This window comes from Tamandua tetradactyla, chromosome 5, assembly GCF_023851605.1.
Source record: "Tamandua tetradactyla isolate mTamTet1 chromosome 5, mTamTet1.pri, whole genome shotgun sequence".
NCBI lineage: Eukaryota > Metazoa > Chordata > Mammalia > Pilosa > Myrmecophagidae > Tamandua > Tamandua tetradactyla.
In genome coordinates, this window is record NC_135331.1 from 177,544,807 (window position 1) to 177,571,962 (window position 27,156).

The 27,156-nt window shown below is 40.2% G+C and overlaps 1 protein-coding gene across 6 annotated transcripts in view; it reads right to left on the minus strand.

Annotated features, from left to right (window-relative positions):
- The window catches only part of ZUP1 (zinc finger containing ubiquitin peptidase 1), a 43,663-nt gene that overhangs the window by 5,682 nt on the left and 10,825 nt on the right, over window positions 1–27,156 (minus strand). For all 6 annotated transcript variants that reach the window (XR_013176380.1, XM_077162737.1, XM_077162735.1 and 3 more), the window contains exons 5-7: window positions 25,729–25,897; window positions 3,241–3,429; window positions 2,768–2,933 (exon numbers count right to left, since the gene is read on the minus strand). Coding sequence is in view for 5 of the 6 variants with exons in the window: in XM_077162737.1 (XP_077018852.1) it covers window positions 2,768–2,933; window positions 3,241–3,429; window positions 25,729–25,897 (524 nt within the window). In the remaining variant the exon portion in view is untranslated. The remainder of the gene's footprint in view (window positions 1–2,767; window positions 2,934–3,240; window positions 3,430–25,728; window positions 25,898–27,156) is intronic.

Consider the following 27,156-nt stretch of genomic DNA (forward strand, 5'->3'; position numbering starts at 1 on the left):
TTGACAGTTATCATCAATGTCTTATTTTATCAATGGTAGAAATAAGATACATACTAGTTAGGTCATACACAGCTAGTAAATATGAAAGCTCCAATCAAATGTAGGCAGGATGACTCCAACATTCAAGCTCTTAAGCGTTTACTAATTCAGATCTTACAATTTACAAAATTCCAGATTCAAAGGAAAAACATATACCCAACAAAGTGAATCCAAGCCCTGCACCCAACAGTGAAATTTCATAGTATTAGGGAAAAGAGAAGAGCCAAAAAGCTTCTAAACAAGAACAACAAAGTAAAGTATTTAAAAAGGAATGAGTATCAGATGGCATCTTACTTCTCAATAGTAAAACTGACTGCTAGATGTCAACACAGTAAAAACTCCATTTGATGTAAAAATAATATTTAATTTCCAACACAGCTACCCAAATTTTCATTAAAGAATTAAGGATCAGGTATCCTTTCTTAGAAAAAAAAAGAACAAAGTGCTCAAACAAAAAGGAGCAATCCAAAAAAAAGGAAGAAAACTAGGAATCCAGGAAAAATCCAGGCTCTAACATAAGAAAACAGTGAAAAAATGCTACATGACAACAAATGTGAAGGAAATCTAGAAGGCAAATATTCCACCTTGAAGCAAGGAGGTCTCCAGGAATAAGGAGGGCCTCAGATAAGACAAGTGAAAGGTTTGGAAAAACATAAGATAATGATGAAGCCAAATAGTGAAATGAAAGCCAACATATTAAGTCAAGGAAAAATTTTTAAAAGCTTTTCAAGATAGGAAATAAAATCAGCAGTGAGCAATTATTACAGACACAATTTATAAATTCTGATTTTAATTTAATATAAACTGAGTTATTACCATATTAGAAGGAGGAAGGGTGAGTGAGTTGGAGATTACAAGGGGAATGCAACAGACAATGTCTAAAATTGGTAAAACAAAAAAACTGCTATGAAAGCATATTATGAAGAACTATGGAAGTGATGGAGGTAACCTAAGGCTACAATGACCAAGGAATGGAAGGAGGAACTGTGGTGTTTACATACAATGAACTACTCAGCAGCCACAAGAAGCAATGAAGCAAGCAGGAGAATGATTCTTAAGGACTGCATGTTGAATGAATGTCGGAAACTCAGTGAACTGAAGTCAAGAGCATGGGTTATCAGGTTGGGGCCTATTGTAAAGGTTCCTAGATTGTAAGCTCTTACAGAAGTCACATCTATTCTTGAGTTTTAAATTCTATTTCGAAATTGTTATTTCTAAATTCTGAGAGACTGAGCTGTTGGTATATAACTTGGTGGTTCCCAGAAACATATGACACCTGAGACTCAGAGTTAGAGCTCTGAAGCTATGAAGGTGAGCACGATCCCATACAGGAACTGTTGAAATAGGGATCAGACCCTACTAGAGACATGAATGAAGCTGATATGGATAAGACTGGGGTAGATCAGAATACAGGGTAAAGGATATCATATTTAAAACTTCAACTTCTGTGAGACCAAAGAGAGAGGTGTTTATCTGATGGAAAATTTTTATTTTGGTAGTGCATTATCTAATTTAACTTGTATGGTCAGTTTAGTTCAACACTATAAGTACGTGGTATCTTGAACAGGGAATAGGCAGTGAATAAAAAAGTATTTGCCAAGTCCCCTTGGGGAACTGGGGAGAAAGGAGGAAATATTCAACTTCACCATTTGGAGAAATTCTGATATTCTTATAAGCAGTGTGACAACCAAATCAATAGGCAGAGCCCAACAATCTTGGGGTTTGCCCCTATGAAACTTATTCCTGCAGAGGATAGGCTAAGCTTACTTAAAATATGCCTAAGAGTCACCCTCAGAGAACCTCTTTTGTTGCTCAGATGTGGCCTCTCTCTCTAAACCAACTCGGCAGGTGAACTCACAGCCCCTCTTCATGGACATGACCCCAGGGATGTAAATCTCCTTGGCAACACGGGGCAGAACTCCCAGGATTTTCTGGGATGAGGCATCATGGGACTGAGAAAGGGTTCTTGACCAAAAGGGGGAAGAGAAAAATGAGACAAAATAAAGTTTCAGTGGCAGAGAGATTTCAGAGTCAAGAAGTTATCCTGGAGGTTATTCTTATGCATTATACAGGTATCCCTGTGCAGATTATGGTGTATTAGAGTGGCTGGAGGGAAGTACCTGAAATTGTTGAGCTGTGTTCTAGTAGCCTTGATTCATAAGAATGATTGCATAACGATATAACTTTTACAGTGTTAACTAGGTGATTGTGAAAATCTTGTATCTGATGCTCCTTTTATCCAGGGTATGGACAGATGAGTAAAAAATAGGGATAAAAAAATAAATTAATAACGGGAGGGATACGGGGTAAAATAAATTGGGTAGATTGAGATACTAGTGGTCAATGAGAGGGAGATATAAAGTATGTGGGATGTATGAGTTTTTCTTTTTATTTCTTTCTCTGGAGTGATGCAATGTTCTAAAAATGATCATGGCAATGAATACATAACTATATGATGATACTGTGAACCACTGATTGAATACCATGTTTGGAATGAATGTGTGTGAAGATCTGTCAATAAAACCATTAAAAGAAAAAACTATGGAAGTGATAGTTGCATCTGAGAGGACCTGATAGAGAGGGGCATGAGATATGGAGTAAGTTGCTGGTTCTCATTTTAAGTCTTTCAGTGCTACTTAATTTTAAACAATTCCTTTAACAATTTTTTTTTAAAAAAGCTCCCAGATATGACAATTACATTAACTGTAATTTGGTTTTAGGTACATACTTAACCCTGAGGGACGTCAGGAGTGTATATACTTCACATGCTCCAATCCAAGCCTTTGTTCCCTGTAACCTGTTATTGAGTTGAGTAGCTCCCTGGGGATCAAATCCTTCTTTCCATGCATCTTCAATCATAGACTGAATTTTTGGAATACAAGGAACTGACATACCTATATCATACAAGCAAACATGTTACACAAAAGTTTAAAAGTGTTGAATAATATCATTTAGCATTATATCATATGCTATAAGAAACAGTTATTAACCATTGTCTTGATAACAACAATTTTCAAGTCAGCTATTCCTAACAATAAAGATTGTATCATTTTAAAACCCTCCTCCAGCCAGGATTTGGGTTTCTAACGTAAAGATCCACTAACATACTCCTCCATTAAAGCACTTAATCGTGCCAGCTATGTAATGATTCATTCCACATCATACTTTATTAGACAGTTCAGAGTACTATATTTCACGTACCTTTCAAGCAATCACCATAAGCATCATTTTGTAATAGTGATGAAAGTAGCATTTGGAAATTTCTGTAACCACAACCCCAACCTTTGTCACCTAAAGACGAATGAAAGTGATCCACCACTGCAGAAAGCCACACATGCCTCACATCTGTGGCAGCATTCTGATAATATCTATGAAGTGCTTCAATTATTCCTAAAGTAGAAAAGAGATTTAGAAGATTTAGAAGGACGTTATTACCTTTATATGGCTGATTCATAAATTTCTCTCCTTTAAGCGCCACATCTAAATACTATTAAGCTCACCTCCTTTACCTTCCTCCTGCTACCTTTGTTCATATTCTTGCTTGTGACTACTAGCCCAAGTTTCCTGACACTATCATTTTACTTGTCACACTGAACTGAACTGTTTGCCTCCTTTACTCTGTTCTGCAGGGTCAAATACATAAAAGTAAAGCTGATAAATGAATGTTCTTCTTGTCTCTCTATTTCATTATACATACTGCTGACAATCATTCTCCTTGAAACTCAGTACTAACCAATTTGCTCCAAATTAAAAGAAAACTTCAATAGCTCCTTACTATGCATGGACTAGTCTTAATTTATTATCATGCTATATGAAGCACACAGCAAGCTATCCTTAAACTTACCTCTATTTAGTAACACTCAACTTGCCACAATTTTGGCTGTGGCTTAACTGAACATATAAGACATGATTTTGCCCATGAAATTTTAATTCAATTCTAATAATTGCTAAGTACTTTTCATATACCTAGTGCTATGCTAAGTGTTGAGAATACAAGCTATGTGAATGACAACACCCCTTGAAATCTCATACACCCACCCTGTAACAGCTGCTATAGCAAGGTATTAAGACAGTGGATATCTGCCTCTGTCTCTTTCCTCCTCCTAGTATACTCTTCTTACATGTCCAAGTCCTAGAGAACTTTTTTACAGATCCTTTTCCTGATTCTAAAACTCCAAAGAAAAAGAATGCTTCCTCTTAACACATCACAAATACTTTTAAACACATCTTAGATACTAAACATATTCTGCCTTGGTAGAATATCAAATACTACATAAAACTATTTGAATTTATCTTACCAATAGTACTAATTCTGTGAAGCTTATAAGCAGGGATATTTTATTTGAACAGTTCATACTTTCTGATACAGCAGGTAGTACCTAAAAGACAATCACTGATTCTTCTGATACAGTATGTAGCATCTAAAAAACAATCACTAATAATTAAGCTTGTTACTTGAATGACAGGTATTCAGTAGGAAAATGAGTTTTGTCTTTAAAGAAGTAGAATCAAATCAATCAATCAATCAAATAAACCAACAGCAGTTGCTCTCCCCAACATCATGAAGGATGGAAATACAAAGTATGACTATATGTATAGAGATTGGAAAGATAAGACTTATATTCATGAAAAATAAAAGTAAGATTGTAGGTAATTGAATTCTGGTAAGATGGCAGAATAGGAGAGACTGAGTTCACCTGGCTCCATGCAATGAGAGAAAGGACTTGAAAAAAGACCAGGACAGCAGTCCTAGGGTGTGAATGACAAGAGAGGGTCTTTATCTCTACCTAGGGAGTCTCTAAATGAAAAAGCAGAGATATGGGATGGAGAGAACAGAGTGAGTGAGCTCTGCCATGATTCCAGCCTACCCCCACAGCTGGCCAGGGCTGCTACCCACCCTTGTGACAAGCTGTGGCAGGTGCCTGGTTTATTTCTGCAGAGACTACAGGGCCTTTCCCCAGGGAGGAGGAAATGCAGAGTGCAGCCAGTCTAAGAACTGGCCAGTTAGAGAATTTTTTGGCCCTCATCTCATTGCCCACCCCCCATGGAGGCCTGGAGACCTAAGGCGTATGCAGATGGAGAGGCGAGGCTGAAGAAGCTGGCTAAACTGTGCATCCATAACCCACCAGACATTTCTGGATTGGCTGTGGGAAAGGGAAGTTTAAATATCCAGTCCCACAGCCCAAGATCATCCCAAGTGAGAGTCTGAGGGCCACCAGAATCATTGGGCACACAAGCGGTGGGCCCTGGATGAAATTACATGGGGTTTATAATTACTTTAGCTGGCACCTGTAGTCAGGGACAGGTGCGCCTGAGGGGAAGACGTGGCTCAAGAGTGCCATCTGCTGAGAAGACGTGGAAAGTGCAGTCTGGCAAATTGCCTATCTGTCTAGCTCTCTATAGAGCTTTAAAGGAGAACTGCAATCCACACATGAGATCAGGACTTGGTTTGGAGAGGAAGGACTGACAAACCAAGTCCAAAAGGGGACCTTCAATGCAAATCTAAATACAGAACCATAGACATATGAAGAAAATTAACTTGCAAAATAACCTTATTACGACATTTAGATGCCCAGTGTACAATAGAAAATCATAAAGCACATCAAGGCTCATGAAGACATGGCCCAAATTAGCTAATCAAATTACTGGAGAAGACACAGAATTTGGAACAACTAATCAAGGATGTTCAACATGACATAAAAGATATTAAAAAGACACTGAAAGAGCATAATGAAGAATGTGACAGAATAGAAAAACAGCAGCTCTCATAGAGATGAAAGATACTGTAGACCAAATTAAAAGTATTCTAGAGACATACAACTGCAGATTTAAAGAGGCAAAAAAAAAAAAGAATAAGCAAATTAGATGACAGGACAGTTGGGGCAGTGCAATGGTAGCTCAGTGGTAGAATTCTCACCTGTTATGCCAGAGACCTGGGTTCAATTCCCAGAGCCTGCCCAATGACAGATAACACAAACCACACAAATACAAGAATTATCAGTGTCCCAGAAGAGTAAAGGGATAGGAAAGCTGGTTGAAGAGATGGAAGAAAACTTCCCCACTCTTATAAAAGATATAAATATGCAAATCAAAGAAGTCCAATGAATCCCAAAGCAAATAAATCCAAATAGGCTCACTCCAAGACACATACTGATCAGAATGTGAAACACTGAAGAGAAGCAAAACATCAAGAAAGCACCAAGGGAAAAGCGATTCACTACATATAAAGTAAAACACATAAGGCTGAGCTCAGACTATTCAACAACCACCATGGAGATAAGAAGGCAGTGGTATGATATGATATACTTAAGATTATGAATGAGAATAATTTCTAGCCAAGAATTCTTTATTCTGCCAAACTGTCCTTCAAAATTGAGGGAGAGATTAAAATCTTCACTGACAAAGAAAGGTTAAGAGGATTTGCCAACAAGAGAACTGCCCTACAAAAAACTAGCTAAAGGGAGTTCTGTTGACTAGAAAAAAAAAAAGGAGAGGGAGGTTTGGAGGAGAGTACAAAATTAAAAAGTAGCAATAAGAGTAACTTAAAGGATTATAAGAGAGAGAGGGAAAAGAATATATAGATCTGATAAATAAACACTAAAGGATAAGATGGTAGTGCTGAGAGGGAAATTTATCACCCTGAATGCCTATATAAAAAACAGAAAAAATATAAATTATCTAAAATTGAGAGTGTCGATGACTGTGGAGTTTGGGCACTATACATGAACCCTGATGAATGTAAGTGGTTGAAGAATACACTGACTGAGAAGTAGATGGGCGAACATGGTGTATACTTATGAACGAATGTTGTGCTGCTATAAAAAAAGAACAAAGTTGTGAGGCAAGCCAACGATTTGAATGAATGTGTGGGACATTTGGGGAGGCAAAATAAACCAGCAACAAAAGAACAACAATGGTATGATCGCCTTTAGAAAATGCTTACAAGAAAACAGGGTCCTAGCTTGTAAGCTTTTATAGCAAAAACATTTAATTCAGAGTGGTAATTATATTTATATATATATATGACTATATATATATCCTGATATTTAGAGATAAGAATGATGCCGATCAGGTTGTAGTTAAAAGTAATTCAGAACACAGGGGTAGGTAAAGCAATGTCTATATTTTAGAACCACACATACTCTTTGAGACCAAAGGAAGAAAGGTTTATTTGGTCTGGAACCTAAATTTTCTGAAGCACATATCTAACTCAACCTATCTGTATAGCTCATTTGAACAACTGAAACACAGGGAGCACAGAATAAGAAAGAGGTCCTTTAATCCTGTATAGCCTAATGTACTGCCTGGATACATACTAGAGTATATTAAGTAGATAATCAAAAGGTATTGGCAAAGTCCCTTGAGGGATGGGAGAAGAAATATGGAACTATTAAACTTTACCAACAGGAAATCCTCTGATACTGTGTCAGACATTGGGGGTACCCAAATCAATAGGCCAAGCCTTTAATCTTGACACTTACTCTTGTGAAGCTGTAGCGAAGTGTCGTCTAGCAAGCAGTGAGAAGCTGAGGAGTAGAGGGTCCCCGATAGTTTAGCGGTTGGGCCAAACCGCAAGTGGCGCCCGAACAGGGACCCCTCTCTCCTCACCCGGCGAACTCCCACGGCACCCTAGGACCTCGTCCAAGGTAAGCGCCCTCGGCACTAGCCACCCAAATAAACTCCCAAGGAAGTCCTAGGCCCTGATCGGAGTGGCTAGTTGTCTCACTGAATTTTGATTAACATGGGTAGCAGAATTACTCGGCAGCAGGCACCACAGGTCCGTGCCCTAGCGGCACTTTTAGACGCTCATAAGTGTAAAGTCTCTGTTAAGCAGCTGCAGGTTTATTGGGATCTCCTGCTTCCTTTTAACCCGTGGCTAGTGACTTGCCATCTGTGGAGTATAGACACTTATGATCAGCTAATTGCAAGAGTAATGGACAAAATGGAGCACGAGGGTAAGCGTTTCCCTCCGGGGTTGCTCCCCACTCTCCTTGCCATTCGCTCCTGCCTTCAGGGCTCCTCGCCGCCGACAGAGGGCTGCGGAGACTGATGGCTCCGATTCAGAGTCAGACTCGGTTGCCGAGTCGCTGCTCGATCAGCTTAATAATCGGCTAGAGGTAGATCCCCCGAGGGATACAAATGGCGGCCTTCCAGCTTCTTCCTCGAGTAAAGAACAAAGCCACAGGAAGAACCTCTACCCTGCCCTCCCGAAAGGGAGTGGCCAGGAGCCATCTTGTAACTCACTCCCTCCCAACACACTTCCGCCTCCTCCGGAGTTAAAAAAGCGGAACGACACTCCCTCGACCCCTCCTCTCACAGGGGAGGAGCCTGGTCCGCCATCTTATGCCCCTCCTCCGCCATTTTGTGAGACCCGTCCATCATTTTGTGACTCCGGGGCCACGGCCGCCGGCCCAGTCTGGCCTGGTAGCCCACCTGTTCAGTCCGCTGCAGCGGCATGGCCTACTGAGCCCCAGCGGCCCCTCCCGCCGCCCATGGTTGGATGCTTCCCTATGAATCTCCAGCCGACGCAGCAGCACCCACTTGCTTGGTATCCTCACAGTGCAGAGGCAATCAAGCAACTGCGCAAAGAGGTCAAGGAAGACGGGTTTGCGAGTCCATACACGACCCACCTGCTAGAGGAAATGTCCACGCAGCTTAATACACCTCACGATTGGACAACTCTAGCCAGAGCTATTCTCACCCCAGGCCAGTATGTTGATTGGAAGGCGCACTTCAACTCAGAGGCCGAGCGGGCTGCTCGACAAATAGATTACCCAGGAGGGCCCCCGGGCCTCGGCATCCCTCTCGAGTCTTTCCTCGGGAGCAGTCGGTACTTCGACCCAGCGGTCTATGCCGCTACCCCGTATGGGTTTTGGGTTCAGTTACGAGAAGTAGCCATGCGGGCCTTCCGTAATTGTTCAGCCTCCAGACCAGAACAAATTACCAAGTTAATTCAGAAAACAGACGAGGATTTCGCCTCCTTTGTCTCTAGGGTACAAGAGGCTTGCAGAAACAAAATATATGATCATCAGGGGCAGGATGCACTGGCTAAGGAACTTATATTTGAGGGAGCCCGTCCCATCTTCAGACAAGCGCTGGCAGGCGTTAGAGAGAAGTCCATCTCTGACTGGGTACTTGCTTGTTCCAACATTAACCCTTCCGCAAGAGATCTTGCTGACTCCCTAGCACTTGCACTTAGAGCTACTAATGAATGTTACCGGTGCGGTGAGTCTGGACATTTTGCTCAGGAGTGTCCTAAGCAACCTGACCCGAGAGACATGGGGGCCAAGCCACCGGAAGGAAAACGCTGGCAAGAGAGAAAGCCCAAAACCCCTTGCCCAAAGTGTAACAATGGCTATCACTGGGCACGCAATTGCCACGCACCTAACCCACCTTTAAACTTCCAAAGGGGCAGGTCTCAGCCCCGTCCCCAAGAGACCCGGGGTGTCAGCAGGAACACCCCCAAACCATAATGTGGACCGTTCCTATAACCCCGAACAAACCTACCCATAAACTAAAAATCGGAGCCGATTGGCTTCTAGGTACGGTGGACTCGGGAGCAGAAATTTCATGCCTTCCTGCAAAATGGAAGAATCTGTGCCCAACTACCGCAGGGCCCGCAGTAATCGGTGCCACGGGCTCTGCCCCCTCGGCGAGAGCCGCCATTCCCCTTACATGGGAGGATGAAGAAGGCCACCGAGGTGTCTTCAGGCCGTTGTTTCTAAACACCATTGACCAGATCTTATGGGGGCGAGACATTCTAGCAGCCTCAGGGGCATATATTACCACGCGGCCCCCTCAAGAATGTTTCCTAACCACCATCGGCCAGGCCCTCTGGGGGCGAGCCATTCCCACAGACGTAGGGACCGATACTACCTCGCAGCCCCCCAATAGTTTGCGCCACTGCTCGCGTTACACCTCCAGCACCCACTCCTCTTCAATGGGACACAGAGGAGCCTATCTGGGTGGAGCAGTGGCCGCTTCCATCCCACAAGTTAACAATACTAGAGAAATTAACAAGCATATCTGACCTATGGGGTCCCCTCAGCCTGGCATGCCTCACCCTGCAGCTCTTGCTAAACATCTGCAGATAGCCACCATAGATATAAAAGACTGTTTCTTTTCTATTCCGTTGCATGACAGGGACAAAGAAAAGTTTGCCTTCACAGTGCCAGTTACTAACCACATGGGGGCAGCACAGCGTTATCAATGGAAGGTTCTACCACAAGGCATGCGAAATAGCCCAGCCATTTGTCAGGCATATGTGAATGTTGCTGTGCAGCCTCTCCGCTCGCAAGCCACTATTCTCCATTATATGGACGATGTGCCTGTAGGAGCGGATACTCAGGAACAATTGCAGACTGTCTTGTCATTGCTAATCGCTAATCTCCAAAGTTTGGGGCTAACTGTCCAGCCCGATAAAGTCCAATACCATTGGTCAAAAGGTTGCACCTACTAAATTTTCATTTGAAATTCCGGAACGCCTACGATTGCATGAGTTACAACAGCTTTGCGGGCAAATAAATTGGGTCAGGTCGGCCCTCCCCGTAACAACCCAACAGTTGGAACCACTGTTCTCATTGTTAAAAACTAGCAACAAGACAGTCGAGGCCATTAATCAACATATTAAGCTCACATGGAAGGCGAAACTAGCCTTACACCTTTTCAATGAATGTTTTGCCTCCAGTAACCTGGGTAGATATCAACCTAATCAGTCACTAATAGCCATGATCCTAGACACCTACCATTCACCATCGGGCGTTCTTTGGCAAGATGATCCCCTAATGTGGATGCATCCAGCCAAAAGTAAACTCCGTAAAATCTGCCCACAGGTAAAGCTGTGGATAACCTTAGCCCAAGACCTAATCAAAGCAGCAGTTCAGCTGGTAGGGAGGCCTCCAGATGTACTAATCTGGCCTATTGAGGACAAGCAGTTTACCTAGCTGCTACAATTTAATCCCGACATGCAGGCGCTAATGCTCGGCTTCCACGGGGAGGTCTCCAGCAAATACCCTCCTCACAAGCTCTGTCAGGCAGTCAGACACATCCCACTACGGCCAAGCTCGGGTCCTTTTCACCCTTTCCCAGCATCGGCCCCTGTGCCGCGAGCCACTACTATTTTTACAGACACCTCTAAAACCAAACTCGCGTTTGTAGCCTTTGTCCCTCACCGCAAAGAGCCTGTCTGCGTTGTGCAGTCAAACCATCACTCGGTACAGGTAGGGGAGTTGGTAGCTGTCACCCTAGCCTTACAACAATTCCCTGAAGAGCTGGTAAATAGTTTCACTGATAGTTTGTACACCTACCAAGTTTGTAAAGTCCTCGCCTTAGCCATGTTTTAAGCCTATAGACAAATTCTTATTTTTACTAAAAAACACCCTTGAAGAAAGAGGGCCTCCATGGTTCATTGCACATGTACGCAGCCACTCGGGCCTCCCAGGCCCCACTGCCGAAGGCAATCGACTCGTTGACAGGGCTGTCTCAGCCCAGGTCCTCGCAACCGTGCAGGACCCCGTCAACGCTGCCAAACAGTTACACAGCAGGTTCCACCTGTCTGCAGGGGCAATCCGGCATCTACCTTTGACAAAGATGGTCTGTCACCCCTGCACAGGCATTGGGGCCCAGCCAACCGACCTTCAGTGGTCCCCTTAGTCTACTGGCGTGACCCAGTCACAAATACTTGGTCAGGTCCCGCCCCGCTCCTAGCGCAGGGGCGCGGTTTTGCTTGTGTCTTTCCAGAAAGTGAGCCGCAACCCCTCTGGATCCCTTCACGCTCCGTCCGACCAGCAACGGCCTCTACAGGTTTACCCCATCACTAATGTCTCATGAACTATTATTGGTTCTTATTCATTTGTCCTCTGGCCCTAGTGTGGGCAGTGATATTAGCAACAATTGCCCCAAAAGATTGGAATCTATTAGAAAGAATTTTGCTTGCCATATCATAGTGTGTATTAACCTGTTAGTTTTTCTCCTTTAATTAAAAGAATAATTAAAATAGCTGTGCGGGACAAAGTGATGCAGGCAGTCAGGGTAACCGGACCCCAGCTGCTGGGCTGTATTCTGTTGGGACTTCATCTTAAAAGGATTTTAGCAGGTGCCGAAAATAAGTTCTCCTTTTAAGTCTTGTTTCTAGGAATCCTGTAACAACTTGCCCAGCGCAACACGTAGCCCCATTGCCGCCACCATCGTCGCCGCTATAGCAGCCAGTGCGGTTGCCGCCGTGACCCTCACTCAAGCCTCTGTCACTGCGGAAACCCTCCTCGACGTGACCCAAATGACCTCTCAAGCTTTGGAGACGCAAGAAAATATCAACCATCTGATGCAATCCCGGCTAACCATTCTATGCCCCGTCTCACCTTGCGAGACTAAATCTTCACCACATACCTAAAAACTTCTTGCTCTAACAACTCTAAACCCTTTCTCTTATGCAGGCAACCGGCAGCAAGCGCAGGTATAGTTAGCTAGCGTTGCTTGCCCACGCAACTTATAGCACTACCTTTCCTATAAAATTCTCATTATTGCTCCTCAACATTTCTCGTTTCTAGGCTGCTCATTCTCTGTCGCCGGTCTCGAGCTGAGGCCCAGTTTTGGCTGCTGTTATGCTCAGCCTGCTCGCCCGGACTGTTCTATGGAGGAACGCAGACAAGTCCAGGTTTGACTCGCAGGCTTAGCCTCGCCTGAGGACTGATCACCCTCGGGCCGGGGACAGTGGAGGACTAGTCTCTCCTGCTTCCCCTAGGTTATAACAGTCATCGCCTGCCCACATTCCTCACACTCCCCCACGGGGGCTGCATGTTGCCAGAGTATGTGCATCTGGGTCCACCAGATGGGCACCGCTGGGTGCGATGCAAGAATCGCAGAAGAGGGTCACTCTAACAGACCTCCTCTGGCTCTTCTGGGGCACATGAGATTTGCATAAGGGTCGGCTCAGCACATACCTTTCCCCTGAAACCCTGAGCCTTGCACACAAGGGAAATCTTATCACTGCCCCTCCCAGCAAAGGTTCATGCCTGCCACTTGTCACACGTGTGTTCTTTAAAAAAAGAAAAAGAGAGGAATTGTGGCATAATTTTATTCTTGGCCTGGTAGCTTAGTCTCTTTCTCTCCCTCCCTCGCCATTTTGGCACGTCCGGTTCTTCTAGGCCTCTGAATTACAAGCCTCACCGGCAACTAGTGATGATGCAGTCTTGTCTCTTTAACCCTATTGGCCTTCTCCTTAGTCCTCCACCTGCCCAACATCCACTGCTGCAAGTACACTCAGGAACAACATCTCTATGGTGCCTGTGTGATTGGCTACCCTCCTCTGAAGTCCACGCCCTAACTCCGCCTCTCCTCAAACTGTATATAATCCAGGGCTCGCCGAGCCTCGTGGTCTTTAGCTTCTGGCGGCCCTGGCATAAGCGTCTACCAACAATAAAGCTACCTCGCTTCATGCCTTAACTGACTCGGCCTCCAGTCCTTTAGACCCGCAGCGAGGTCTCCTGCGCACGCCCCTTGGACCCAGACCCCCAGCTTGAGCCCCTTTTCTGCGTGCGGCAGTGTCGTCTAGCAAGCAGTGAGAAGCTGAGGAGTAGAGGGTCCCCAATAGTTTAGCGGTTGGGCGCCACTTGCGGTTTGGCCACTTGCGGTTGGGCGCCACTTGCGGTTTGGCCACTTGCGGTTTGGCCACTTGCGGTTTGGCCCAACCGCTAAACTATCGGGGACCCTCTACTCCTCAGCTTCTCACTGCTTGCTAGACGACACTGCCGCACACAGAAAAGGGGCTCGAGCCGGGGGTCTGGGTCCAAGGGGCGCGCGCAGGAGACCTCGCTGCGGGTCTAAAGGACTGGAGGCCGAGTCAGTTAAGGCATGAAGCGAGGTAGCTTTATTGTTGGTAGACGCTTATGCCAGGGCTGCCAGAAGCTAAAGACCACGAGGCTCGGCGAGCCCTGGATTATATACAGTTTGAGGAGAGGCGGAGTTAGGGCGTGGACTTCAGAGGAGGGTAGCCAATCACACAGGCACCATAGAGATGTTGTTCCTGAGTGTACTTGCAGCAGTGGATGTTGGGCAGGTGGAGGACTAAGGAGAAGGCCAATAGGGTTAAAGAGACAAGACTGCATCATCACTAGTTGCCGGTGAGGCTTGTAATTCAGAGGCCTAGAAGAACCGGACGTGCCAAAATGGCGAGGGAGGGAGAGAAAGAGACTAAGCTACCAGGCCAAGAATAAAATTATGCCACAGCGAAGAAGCTTAGCCTATCTATAGACATGCCTAAGAGTTACTTCTGGAGGACCTCTTTTGTTGCTCAGATGTGACCTCACTCTCTCTAAACCCAACTCTGCAAGTGAACTCACTGCCCTACCCTCTACGTGGAACATGACATCCAGGAGTGAAAGTCTCCCTGACGATGTAGGAGATGACTCCCAGGGATGACTCCAGTCCTGGTACTGTGGGATCACAATTCCATCCTGACTAAAAGGGGAAAAGAAGTCTAATGTATCAGAGGAAGAGAGAATTCAAATAGAGTTCAGAGGCTACTCTGGAGACTGTTCTTATGTAAGCTTCAGTTAGACATTGCTACCTATCATAACCTGCTAAACCCCAAACAGGACAATTCCAGCCAATTCTAAAGAATACCTAGGGCAATATATAAGATTCCACAAGGGTTCCATGCACTAGAATAACTCCAGAAACCTATAACCTCCAGATTGGTCCCTGCACCAGATAAGTCCTGAAATCTAGAAGGCCCAGCCTCTTCAGAACATCAGATAGTTTCACCTCCCTACCCCATATTAGCGACAGGCCCTTCAAACATGAAAAAGTTAGAATGGCCATAACCCAAACACCCTTTAGAAAGATCAAAGGTGATGGTGGTTTCTGGCTTATTTCGCACAACACAATCATCCCCAAAGTTTATTCAGTTTTTTGTGTGCCTCTTGATGTCCTTCCTTTTTATAGCTTCACCATATCTCATCATATAAATGTATTACAGTTCACCATTCTGCTTCTCAGTCATTATATCCTTTAGCTCCCTTTATCTATTGGGTATCATGGATAATGTTTAAAATAAACAAACGATGACTTACAGTATCCTCAAATTGTTCTACAATCAGCGGCACTCTCAAATTCAGACAATTTTAATTGGTCTGTGTACTGGTTTGAAATGATGTATGTACCCTAGAAAAGCCATGTTTTAATCCTAATCCCGTTTTGTAAAGGCTGCCGTTTCTTCTAATTCCCATTCAGCACTGTATGTCTGAAACTGTGATCATCTCCCTGGAGACTTGATTTAATCAAGAGAGGTTATAAAGCCAGATTAGGTGGAGACGTGTCTCCACCCATTCAGGTGGGTCTTGATTAGTTTTTGAAGTCCTATAAAAGAGGAAACCTTTTGGAGAATGAGAGGAGATTCAGAGAGAGCAGAGAATGCTGCAGCACCATGAAGCAGAGAGTCCATCAGCCAGCACTATGGAGATGAAGGAAAATGTTTCCCAGGGACCTTCATGAAACAGGAAACACTAGCAGATGATGCCATGTTAGCCACATGGCTTTTCAGATGAGAGAGGAACCCTCACCCTGTTCACCATGTGCCTTCTCACTTGAGAGAGAAACCCTGAACTTCACCGGCCTTCTTGAACCAAGGTATCTTTCCCCAGATGCCATTTCTTTAGACTTGCTTTAATTGGAACATTTTTTCAGCCGTAGAACTGTAAACTAGCAATTTATTAAATCTCCCCTTTTAAAAGCCATTCTGTTTCTGGTATATTGCATTCCAGCAGCCAGCAAACTAGAACAATCTGTAAAAACACAGCCTCACCAAATATCAAATAAAAACTAACCCTAAACACCTATCCTCCCCACTGAGCCCCCAATTAGTTGCCCCTGGTAGTGCTGTGATACTACTGATGCCTTCCTGTTAAGTGTGGACTATGGTATGCAATTTTAGTTTTCCCCTATACCCCTCTACTACTGACTGATTGTTCAATATCAAACCATTGGGGGAAAAAAAAAACAGGTGAAGGTGTAGTTATACAGTGAAGATGGATTTAACAAATGAATATGAATGCTGAATCATTAAATTGATATCTCTTTTAGCCTCCAGTATCTTAGAACAGCTAGAAGTAAACACTTAAAACTGTGGAATTGTAACCCACATCAAACTCCGAAATATGTTTTACAACTAATTGTAGTGCTGTGCTTTAAAATTTATTGCTTTTTTGTATATATGCTATTTTTTACAAAAAAAAAAAGGCAATTGTGGTGATAAAAGAATATTTAAGCCTTCTAGCCAACTATATTCTGGAGCAGCTAGAACAAAAAATCTGAGAGGATTGTATGGTAGCCCTTGACAAACTTTGGGATCTGTTCTGTATCTACTTGTTGAAGAGTGCTTTGAAAACTATTGCTTTTTATTTCTTTGCTTTGCAAATATGTTACCCTATACAATAAAAAAGTTTAAAAAAAAAGCAAGCAAAACTTGAGGATTTAACTGCTCACCTGGAGAATTTAGAGAAAGAACAACAAACTAACCCCAAAGCAAACAAAAGAAGAGAAATAATAAAAACTAATGCAGAAACAAAGAAGTAGAGAAATAATAAGGACTAATGCAGAAATAAACAAGCTGGAGAACAATAAAACAATAGAAATAATCAACAAAAGTAGAAGTTGGTTCTTTGAGAAAATTAATAAAATTGATGGTCCCCTAGCTAGACTAACAAAGAGAAAGGACACAAATAAATAAAATCAGAAATGAGAGGGGAGTTGTCACCCAGATCATGAAGAAATTTTAAAAATCATAAGAGAATACTGTGAAAGACTACATGCCAACAAATTAGACAACTTAGATGAAATGGACAAATTTCTAGAAAGACACAAATTACCTATACTGACTTGAGAATAGAAAATCTCAACAAACCAATTACAAGTAAAGAGATCCAATCAGTCACCGAAAATCTACCCACCCAAAAAGTCCAGGACCTGATGGCTTCACAGGAGATTTTTATCAAACTTTCAAAAAGAACTGACACCAATCTTGCTCAAACTCTTTAAAAAAATGCAAGACAATGAAATGCTACATAACTCATTCTATGAAGCTAACATCACTCTAAACCAAAATCGGAAAAAAGATTATACAAGAAAAGAAAACTACAGACCGATCTCCCTAATGAACACAGATGTGAAAATTCTTAATAAAATACTAGCAAATCATATCCAATGTCACATTAAAAGAATTATAGATCATGGTAAGCAGGATTCAAACCAGGAATGCAAGGGTGGTTCAACATAAGAAAATGAATCAACATAATACAGCATACCAACATATCAAAAGGGAAAAATCACATGATCATATCGTTTGATGCTGAAAAACCATTTGACAAAATCCAGCATCCTTTTCTTATAAAAATACTTCAAAAGACAGGACCTGAAGGAAACTTTTTCAATATGACAAAGGGCATATATGAAAAACCCATAGCCAGTATCATACTTAATGGTAAGAAATTGAAAGCAGTCCCTTGAAATGGGAACGAGACAAAGATGCTCACTGACACCACTATTAATCAACACTATGTTAGAAGTACTAGTTGGAGCAATTAGATAGGAGAAAGAAATAACAGGCATCCAAAGAGAAAGGGAAGAAGTAAAACCTTCATTATTTGCAGATAATCTGATCCTATACTTAGAAAACCCTGAGAAATCTACAGTAAAACTACTTTGAGCTAATAAATTCAGCCAAGTGGCAGGATACAAGATTAATGTACAAAAGTCAGTAACGTTTCTAGACACAAGCAATGACCTACCTGAGGTGGCAACTAATGAAAGAATTCCATTCAGAATAGCAACCAAAACAATTAGGTATCTAGGAATAAGCCTAACTAGGGACGTCAAGGACTTATACACGGAAAACTACAAAGAGATAGGAAGATATTCCATGCTCATGGATAGGAAGGTTGAATATCATCAAGATGTCAATTCTACCCAAACTGATCTACAGATTCAATGTAATAACAATAAAAACCCAATAACCTACTTTGGAGACTTAGAAAAATTGGTTATCATATTTATGTGGAAAGGAAAGAGACCGCGAATAGCTAAAGATATCCTTAAAAAGAAGAGTGAACTGGGAGGTCTATCACTTCCTGACTTTAAAGCTTACTATAAAGCCACAGTGGTCAAAACAACATGGTACTCCCACGAAGACAGAATGGCCAACCAGTGGAGTAGAACCGAGGCTGCAGAGACTGACCACCAAATTTATGGACATCTGATCTTCAATAAGGCCCCCAAATCCAGTAAATTGGGACAGAATAGTCTTTTCAATAAATGGGCATGACAGAACTAGATTTCAATAGCCAAAAGAATGAAAGAGGATCCGCACCTTACACCCTATGCAAAAATTAATTCAAAATGGATCAAAGACCTAAATGTAAGAGCTGGTACCATAAAACTTCTGGAAACAAATGTAGGGAAACAGTTTCAAGCTTTAGTAATAGAAGGTAGCTTCTTAAACTTTACATCTAAAGCACAAACTGTAAAAAAAAAAAAAAAAAAAAAGACAAATGGGAACTCCTTAAGATCAAGAACTTCTGTACCTCAACAGACTTTATTAAAAAAGATGAAGAGGCAGCCAACTCAATGGGAGAAAATATTTGGAAACTACGTATCAGATAAAGGCTTGACGCCCTGTGTACATAAAGAAGTTATACAGCTCACCAACAAAAAACAACCAACCCAATTATAAAATGGGCAGAGAGAAATGAACAGGCACTTTTCTGAAGAAACCAATGCTTCTTCAAATACAGATGGCTAAAAAGCACATTAGGCCTAGCTGCTCATCTTCACTGGCTAATAAGCTTAATTGCAAATTAAGATGACAATGAGATATCACCTCACACCTATAAGAATGGCTGCTATTAAACAAACAGGAAACTATAAATGTTGGAGAGGATGTAGAGACACTGGAATACTTATTCACTGTTGATGGGAATGTAAAGTGGTTTAGCTGCTGTGGTTTGGTGATTCCTCAGAAAATTAAATATTGAGTTGCCCTATTGGTATTGACCCATCAATAGCAATCAATACTCAGTATATACCCAGAAGAGTTGAGAACAGTGACACAAATAGACATCTGCACACTGATGTTCACAGCAGCACTATTCACAATTGCCAAGAGATAGAAACAATCCAGGTGCCCATTAACTGACAAGTAGATAAACAAAATGTGGACATACAATGGGATATTATGCAGCACTTAGACAAAATGATGTTCTGAAACATATGACAATGTGGATGAACCTTGAGGACATAATGCTGAGTGAAACAAGTCAGACATAAAAGGACAGATATTGTATAATTCCATTATTATGACTGTGATAAAGCTGCCAGATTTTTGGAGCAGCTAGAAGGGAAAATCTAATTTGAGGGCATGGCAACCCATGACAAACTCTGGGAACTGTTCTGCAGCTGCTTGTTGAAGTGTGCTTTGATATTTATTGGTTTTTTTCCTTTATTTTCTTTGCATGTATATATATATATATGTATGTTATATTTTACAACTAAAAACGGTTAAAAAAAACTATAGGTGGTCACAGTAATATTAGACAAAGTAAATTCCCAAAATCAAAAATAGTTAACAACATAGCTCACTACTATAGCAAAGACTGACATTTACAATAACTTTTTACTTGATATTTTGAGAACACACATAGTTATGGTAGTTAATCAAATAGTATTTAAGATACTGCTTAATACTCAGAATTTAAGTAACTGATATTTTTATTTATAGATTTTTTTTCCTTCCTTGTTTTAATTTTAAATTCGTTTACTAATAGTGAAAAATTGTGAATAGTGCTGCTGTGAACATCAGTGTGCAAACGGGCTTTATGATGATTACTCAGATTTTTTTTTTAAATGCCTATGGAGAAACTAACTAAGATATACATTTTAGGTGGTTAAGATTTCTATATGTTAATTGTAAAAATATGTGTATCTTCATATTTTACTGAAATAAGGAAAATATTTAGTAACATAGGTCATCACTATAGCAATACAGATATTTGTAAGAATTTTCTACTTGATATTTTGACAGTTTTGACAGCCGATCACAATGGTATCTAATTTAATTTTTAATACTTAGAATTAAAGAACTTTGCCATCCAAATATGTAGATTTTTCCCTTGTTGCTTTAATGTTAAATTGGTATATAAAGCTTACAGTGCAGGCTTACTTACAGGCTTTATAATGATTATATAGATACTTGATTTAAATATACCTATGGTTAGGCTAACTAAGATATCCATTGTTGGTGGTTCTGACTATATTGTTTGTTTCCTTAAACAAAAAATACGTAAAAAATAAAAAAGAATGAGCAAAAGTAGATAACCTAACTGCCCACCTGGAAAAACTGGAAGAACAGCAAACTAACTTCAAAGTAACCAGAAGAAGAAAAATAACAGAGTAAACCAGAAATAAATGAACTGGAGAACAAAAAACACAATAGAAAGAATCAACAAAACTAAAAGTTAGTTCTTTGAAAAAACCAATAAAACTGATGGATTTCTAGCTAGATTGACAAAGAAAAAAGAAAGAGACGGTGCAAATAAACAAAATTGGAAACGAGAAGGAGTTGTTACTATGGATCCCAAAGATTTAATTTCCTGAAGAAATGAAAAATAACATAAGAAGATATTATTAACAACTAGACACCAATAAACTAGATAACTTAGATGAAATGGACATATTTCTAGAAACATATATCAATTACCAACACTGTCCTTTTTTTTTTTTTTTTAAACATGGGCAGGCACCGGGAATCGAACCCAGGTCCTCTGGCATGGCAGGCAAGCATTCTAGCCTGCTGAGCCACCATAGCCCACCAACAATGTCTTGACAAGAAAGAGAAGATGTTAACAAACCAATTACAAGTGAAGAGACTGAATTAGTTATAAAAAAGAAAAGTCCAGGGCCAGATGGCTTCACATGGGAATTTTATCAAACATCTCAAAGAAACTAAGACCAATTCTGCTCAAACTCTTAAAAAACTGAGGAAAAAGGATCATTACCTTACTCATTTTATGAAATTATCACTTAAATACCAAAACCAGATAGATATAAGAAAGGAAAACTACAGACCAAATTTCCCTAATGAATACAGATGCAAAATTTCTCAACAAAATTCTAGCAAATCAAATCCAACGATACATTAAAAGAATTATACATCATGACCAAGTGGGATATATACCAGGAATATAAGAAAATCAATGCATGTAATACACATATTAATAAATTCAACAGGAAAAATTATATGCTCATATCAACTGATACTGAAAAAGCATTTGACAAAATTCAGCATCCTTTTCTGGTAAAGACACTACAAAAGGCAGGAATTGTAGGAAACTTCTTCAACATCATAAAGGACATATATGAACAACCCATAACCAGAATCATTCTCAATGGTGAGAGATTGGAAGCATTACCCTACAGATAAGGAATGAGACCAGAATACCCACTGTCACCACTATTATTCAACACTATACTGGAAGGCCTAGCTAGAGTGATTGGGCAAGAGAAAGAAATAAAAGGCATCCAAAATATATAAGAAATAAAACTTTCATTATTCGCAGATGACATAGTCCTCTACTTGGAAAATACTGAGAAATCCATGATAAAATGACCTGAGTTAATAAATAAATTTAGTATAGTGGTGGAATACTAGATTAACGTATAAAAATCAGATGTTTCTGCATACAAATAATGACCTAAATATGGTGACAATTAAGGAAAAAATTTCATTCAAACTAGCCACTGAAAGCATCAGTTATCTGGGGTTCGCCCCTATCAAACTTATTCCTGCAAAGGATTCGCTAAGCCTACTTACAATTATGTCTAAAAGTCATTCCCAGAGAACCTCTTTTGTTGCACAGATGTGGCCTCTCTCTAAGCCAACGCAGCAGGTGAACTCACTGCCCTCTCTGCTACATAGGGCACGACTCCCAGGGGTCTGAATCTCCCTGACAACGTAGGATAGAACTCCCAGGATGAACCAGGATCTAGCATCATGGTATTGAGAAAACCATCTTAACCAAAAGGGGGAAGAGAGAAATAAGACAAAATAAAGCATCAGTAGCTAAGAGATTTCAGAGTTGAGAGGTTATCCTGGAGATTATCCTTATGCATTATATATACGTATATTCCTTTTCAGTTTATGGTGTAAACTTGATTCCTGAAGACGGCTGCATAAAGATATAACTTTTAGTGTGACTGTGTGATTATGAAAACCTGTGACTGTGTGATTATGAAAACCTTCTGTCTTATACTTCCTTTATCCAGGGTATGGACAAATGACTAAAATAATATGGATAAGAAGTAAACAAATAATAGAGGGGATAAAGGGGCAAAATAAATTGGGTAGATGGAAATATTAGTGGTTAATGAGAGGGTAAGGTCAGGGAAGGGTAAAGGATATGGGATGTATGAGTTTTTTCTTTATATTTCTTTTTCTGGAATGATGCAAATGTTTTAAAAATGATCATGCTGATGAATACACAACTGTGTGATGATATTGTGAGCCACTGATTATATACCATGCATGGACTGTATGTGTGTGAAGATTTCTCAATAAAAATACTAAAATAAAAAAAGAATCAAGTAGCTAGGAATTAGTTTAACTAAGGAAAAAGGACCAGTATACAAAAAAACTACAAAATATTGTCAAAAGAAAGTGAAGATCTTCTAAACAGATGGAAAGATAGACCTTGCTTATGGATAGGGAAGATGAATGTTGTTAAGATGTCAGTTCTACTCAAATTCATCTACAGATTCAGTGCAATACCAATCAAAATGCCAACAACCTATTTTGAAGATTTGGACATGCTAGTTATCAAATTCATTTGGAAGGGGGAAGAAATTAAAATAACTAAAGCTATTCTAAAAAAAAGAAGAGTGAAGTGGGAAGATTAACACTTTCTGACTTTAAAGCTTACTACAAAGCCACAGTTGTCAAAACAGCATGGATGTTCTAGTTTGCTAGCTGCTGGAATGTAATATACCAGAAACGGAATGGTTTTTAAAAAGGGAAATTTAATAAACTGCTAGTTTACAGTTCTAAGACCAAGATAATGTCCCAATTAAAACAAATCAATAGATATGTCTAATCAAAGGCATCCAGAGAAAGATACCTTGGTTCAAGAAGGCCGATGAAGTTCAGGGTTTCTCTCTCAAGTGGAAGGGCACATAGTGAACACAGCCAGTTTCTCTCTCATCTGGAAAGGCAAACAGTGAACACGGTCAGGGTTTCTCTCTCATCTGGAAAGGCAAATAGTGAACACGGTCAGGGTTCCTCTCTCATCTGGAAGGGCACATGGCGAACACGGCATCGTCCGCTAGCTTTTTCTCCTGGATTTCTGTTTCATAAGCTCCCCAGAAGGCATTTTCCTTCCTCCTCTCCAAAGGTCACTGGCTGGTAAACTCTCTGATTCTCATGGCTATGTTGTTCTCTGCTCTCAGAAATCTCAAGCTTTCTCCAAAATGTTTCCTCTTTTATAGGACTTTAGAAACTAATCCAGATCCACCCAAATGGGTGGAGACCCGCCTCTACCTAATTCAGCTTAACAACCACTCTTGATTAAATCACATCTCTGGGGAGATGATCTAATTACAGTTTCAAACATACAATACTGAATACAGATTAGAAGAAACCGTGGCCTTTATGAAATGGAATTAGGATTAAAACATGGCTTTTCTAGGGTACACACATCATTTCAAACCAGCACAGAGGCCAAGAAGTGATCAACTCCCAGAGAGAAAGTCAATGCAACTTTAAAAAAAAAAAACACTGAGGTCCATCTTACTCCTGTTCTGCTCAAACTTTATATACAATTTCTCATGCAGTTTGTTTCTTCCAGATTAGAAGCTTTTCACAATAAACTTCTCACCAAAGGCCATGTTTCTGTTCCCCACGCTCAGCCAGCCACCCCTCAGTAGCATAACCAGAGACTTCTATACTCCCACAAGTGGGGCCTACAACCCACTGACAGCTTGCAGCAATTAAAGAAATCAAACTATTGGTCCAAATTCCCTTAAGATTAAGGGAAATTTAAAGTCTCTGAGGGGAAAAAAATTAGGTCTCTGAGGGGAATGAGACAGGGTTAGAATTAGGGTGATGACTTGGCTAAGCAAAGAGCAAATTTCCAGAAGAGGTCAGGCGTCCAGGAGAAAGATATCTCTGAGAAGACCAGCAATAAACTGCACATGGGAGCTAAAGGACCCCCACCTGAGTGAATCATCGACGGAGAAGGCAGAGCCAAATGACCCACCCAAATGCACTATCACCAGGAATTGCCCTGAAGAGAAGGGAGGGTAGGAGAAAGAGCCTGGAAGAAAGAAGGGGAAGGGGGAGTAAGTAAAACTAATCTACAAAAGCAAGTGGCCCCCCAATACCTGGGCCTCTGCCTTTCATCTTTCCTTTCTTATATGCCCACATACCTTCTCACATATCTATTCAATAAACTTTCTATCTGCTTACTCTAAAAAAAGTATACTTCACATTAGGAAGTACTACACGGCAGTCAAAATGAATGACAAACAGCTATCAGAATCAACATACTTTGAGCAAAACATATTTAACACACCAATTACTTATAGTTAAAACACACAAAAAATATATTCCATTTAGGAAACATACAAATATACATGGTGAGAGTATTAAAACATGTATGTGACTGATAAATAACAAATTCAGGGTAACAGTTCCTTTTGAGAGGGAGAAGCTAGGATTTGATCAGTGAGGGATACACAGGGGCTTAAAATACATGTGAAAAGCTTTGTAGCTTTAAAAACTTTAAATATGACAAAAATCAAGCTTTTGAGAAATCTGGGTGGTGAAAACAAAACTGTTCCCATCTAATTTATTCAATACTAACAGATACACCAACATCTAATTTATAAAGCACCATCAGAAGAGAAAAACCCAGCATGCTCTGGAGCAAGCACATCTGATCTGAATCCTAGCTGGCCCAATAACTAGCATGTAATCTTGCCCTGGGAGAGACATCCTTACCTTAACCAGAAAATTTAACATACAAAAGATGTTTGTTTTGAGAGTTAAAAAATACAGCGTGCATAATGCTCTTAGTGTCTAACACATATGGCTACTGAGCACTTAAAATGTGGCTGGTCTGAAATGAGTTGTGCTGTAAGTATAGAATACACACTGGATTTCTAAGAACACACAAAGAATATCTGTACAAAATATTTCATTAACAGTCTTTAAAAATGGTTGCATGTTGAAATAATATTTTGTTCCATATTAGGTTAAAAATATTACTAAAACTAATTTCATCTGCTTTTCTTTTACTTTTTTAAATGTGGCTCCTGGAAATTCCAACTATATATATATGTGGCTCATATATTTGTATTAGATAGTATTAGTATAAAGCATGACAAGCATTAAATAAAAGAACTTTTAAAAGGTTCAATTTCATTTGTCAAGAAAGTTAGCACAATATAAAACTGAATTATGTTTTAAAAGTTAATTATGTACTCTAAAAATTAAAGTTCAGAAGTTTCTAAACCAAAAAATTTTTGAACAGTCTCATCTAAACCTATACAAACCATAGATTATGAATATTAAGTAAAATTTAAATAATACTGATTCTTTCTTCACTGGTATATTGAATATTAAAACCATAATTCTAATATTAAAGTACTCACCAGAAGTTTTTGTTTTTCCATCATCAATACCATTAGCTAATGATTCCATCATGTCAGCTTTTCTTCTATAAAATTCAGATGGATGCATTCTTCCCCTATTTACTTCTATTTCCATATTTCGTAATTGCTGTTGTTTATATCCTCCAGAATTATCTAAACCATATTGTCTCTATTGAACATAAAAATGAATGACTTAAGAACAAGTACAAATGTATGACACTTGCATAAAATGTTAATAGAGTGGTATATGGGGAAAAGTTACCTATTGCAAGTGATGGACTGTAGTTAACAGAAATACCTTAATATTCTTTCATAAACAGTAACAGGTGTACCACATCACTATTAAGGATCAATAATAGGGAGGGATAAGGGATATGGGGTGTTCAGGTTTTCTTTCTTTGTGTTTGTTATTTTCCTTTTGGGAGCAATGAAAATGGTCTAAAACTGAGTGTGATGATTCCACAACTAGGAGATGATACTGAGACACTGATCATATACTTTGAATGGAATATAGCATACATGAATATATCTCAATAAAATCTGCAGAAAAAAATGTAATTAATAAAAGATACAAGCCACCTTTATGCCATCAGATTCTCCAGTCATTCAAATACAGAGGCCTATGGTGCTGCCTGAGATAAGATCCTCCTGCAAAGATTCTTCCCTAGTCTTAATTATAATCACAAACAATTGGAGCAGAAGATGAAGGTAGAACAATTTCTGGATCGTCCCTATGTGGGAATTTTTTTCTAGAGATATTTCAAGAAATCATCAGCTACCTAAAGCAGACGAAATACAATTAGTGTGCTCTGGAGCGTGCCAGAGGGTGAAATAAAAATATGCTTTGTTCTCTGGTAACAAATTCCAAAGAAGTATTAAAGAAAGTAATACTCAAAAATATGACCTATTTTTTTAAGTAAGAAGAGAAGAATGACAATTTTTAAGTCCTTATACCTCACTGAGGATAGAAACTTAATAAAATTTTATTTATTTGGAAATATCTTTTGAAAGATTCTGGTTTAAAAATGTATACAAGTCAATACTTAAAGATTCTGTGAAAAAAAAAATCACAAAAAAATCTGAGTTAATAATGGTCCTTCCATATAAACAATCACTGCAGCAAGAGACTTGATTTACCTGAAGCAGGGAAAGGAGGCGATCCTTTCCTTCTGCTAAAGGTACTGTGAAGGGCAGATGATACTGTTTACATTTTTCAAGGAAACATGGTTCTCAGGTTAGTTCAGAAAAGCCTAAATTCATCCATAATTCATCAATCACTGTACACAGCAAATGAACTATGTTGTACACTGACGTGAGGATCTCAAATAGTAAGTAAAAAACAGATTCTATAGAAAAGCCTTCTGAGATCTAAATAACTGGCTTACAAAATTATAACACAAACTCCCTTAAATACTGGAAAATTTTTGT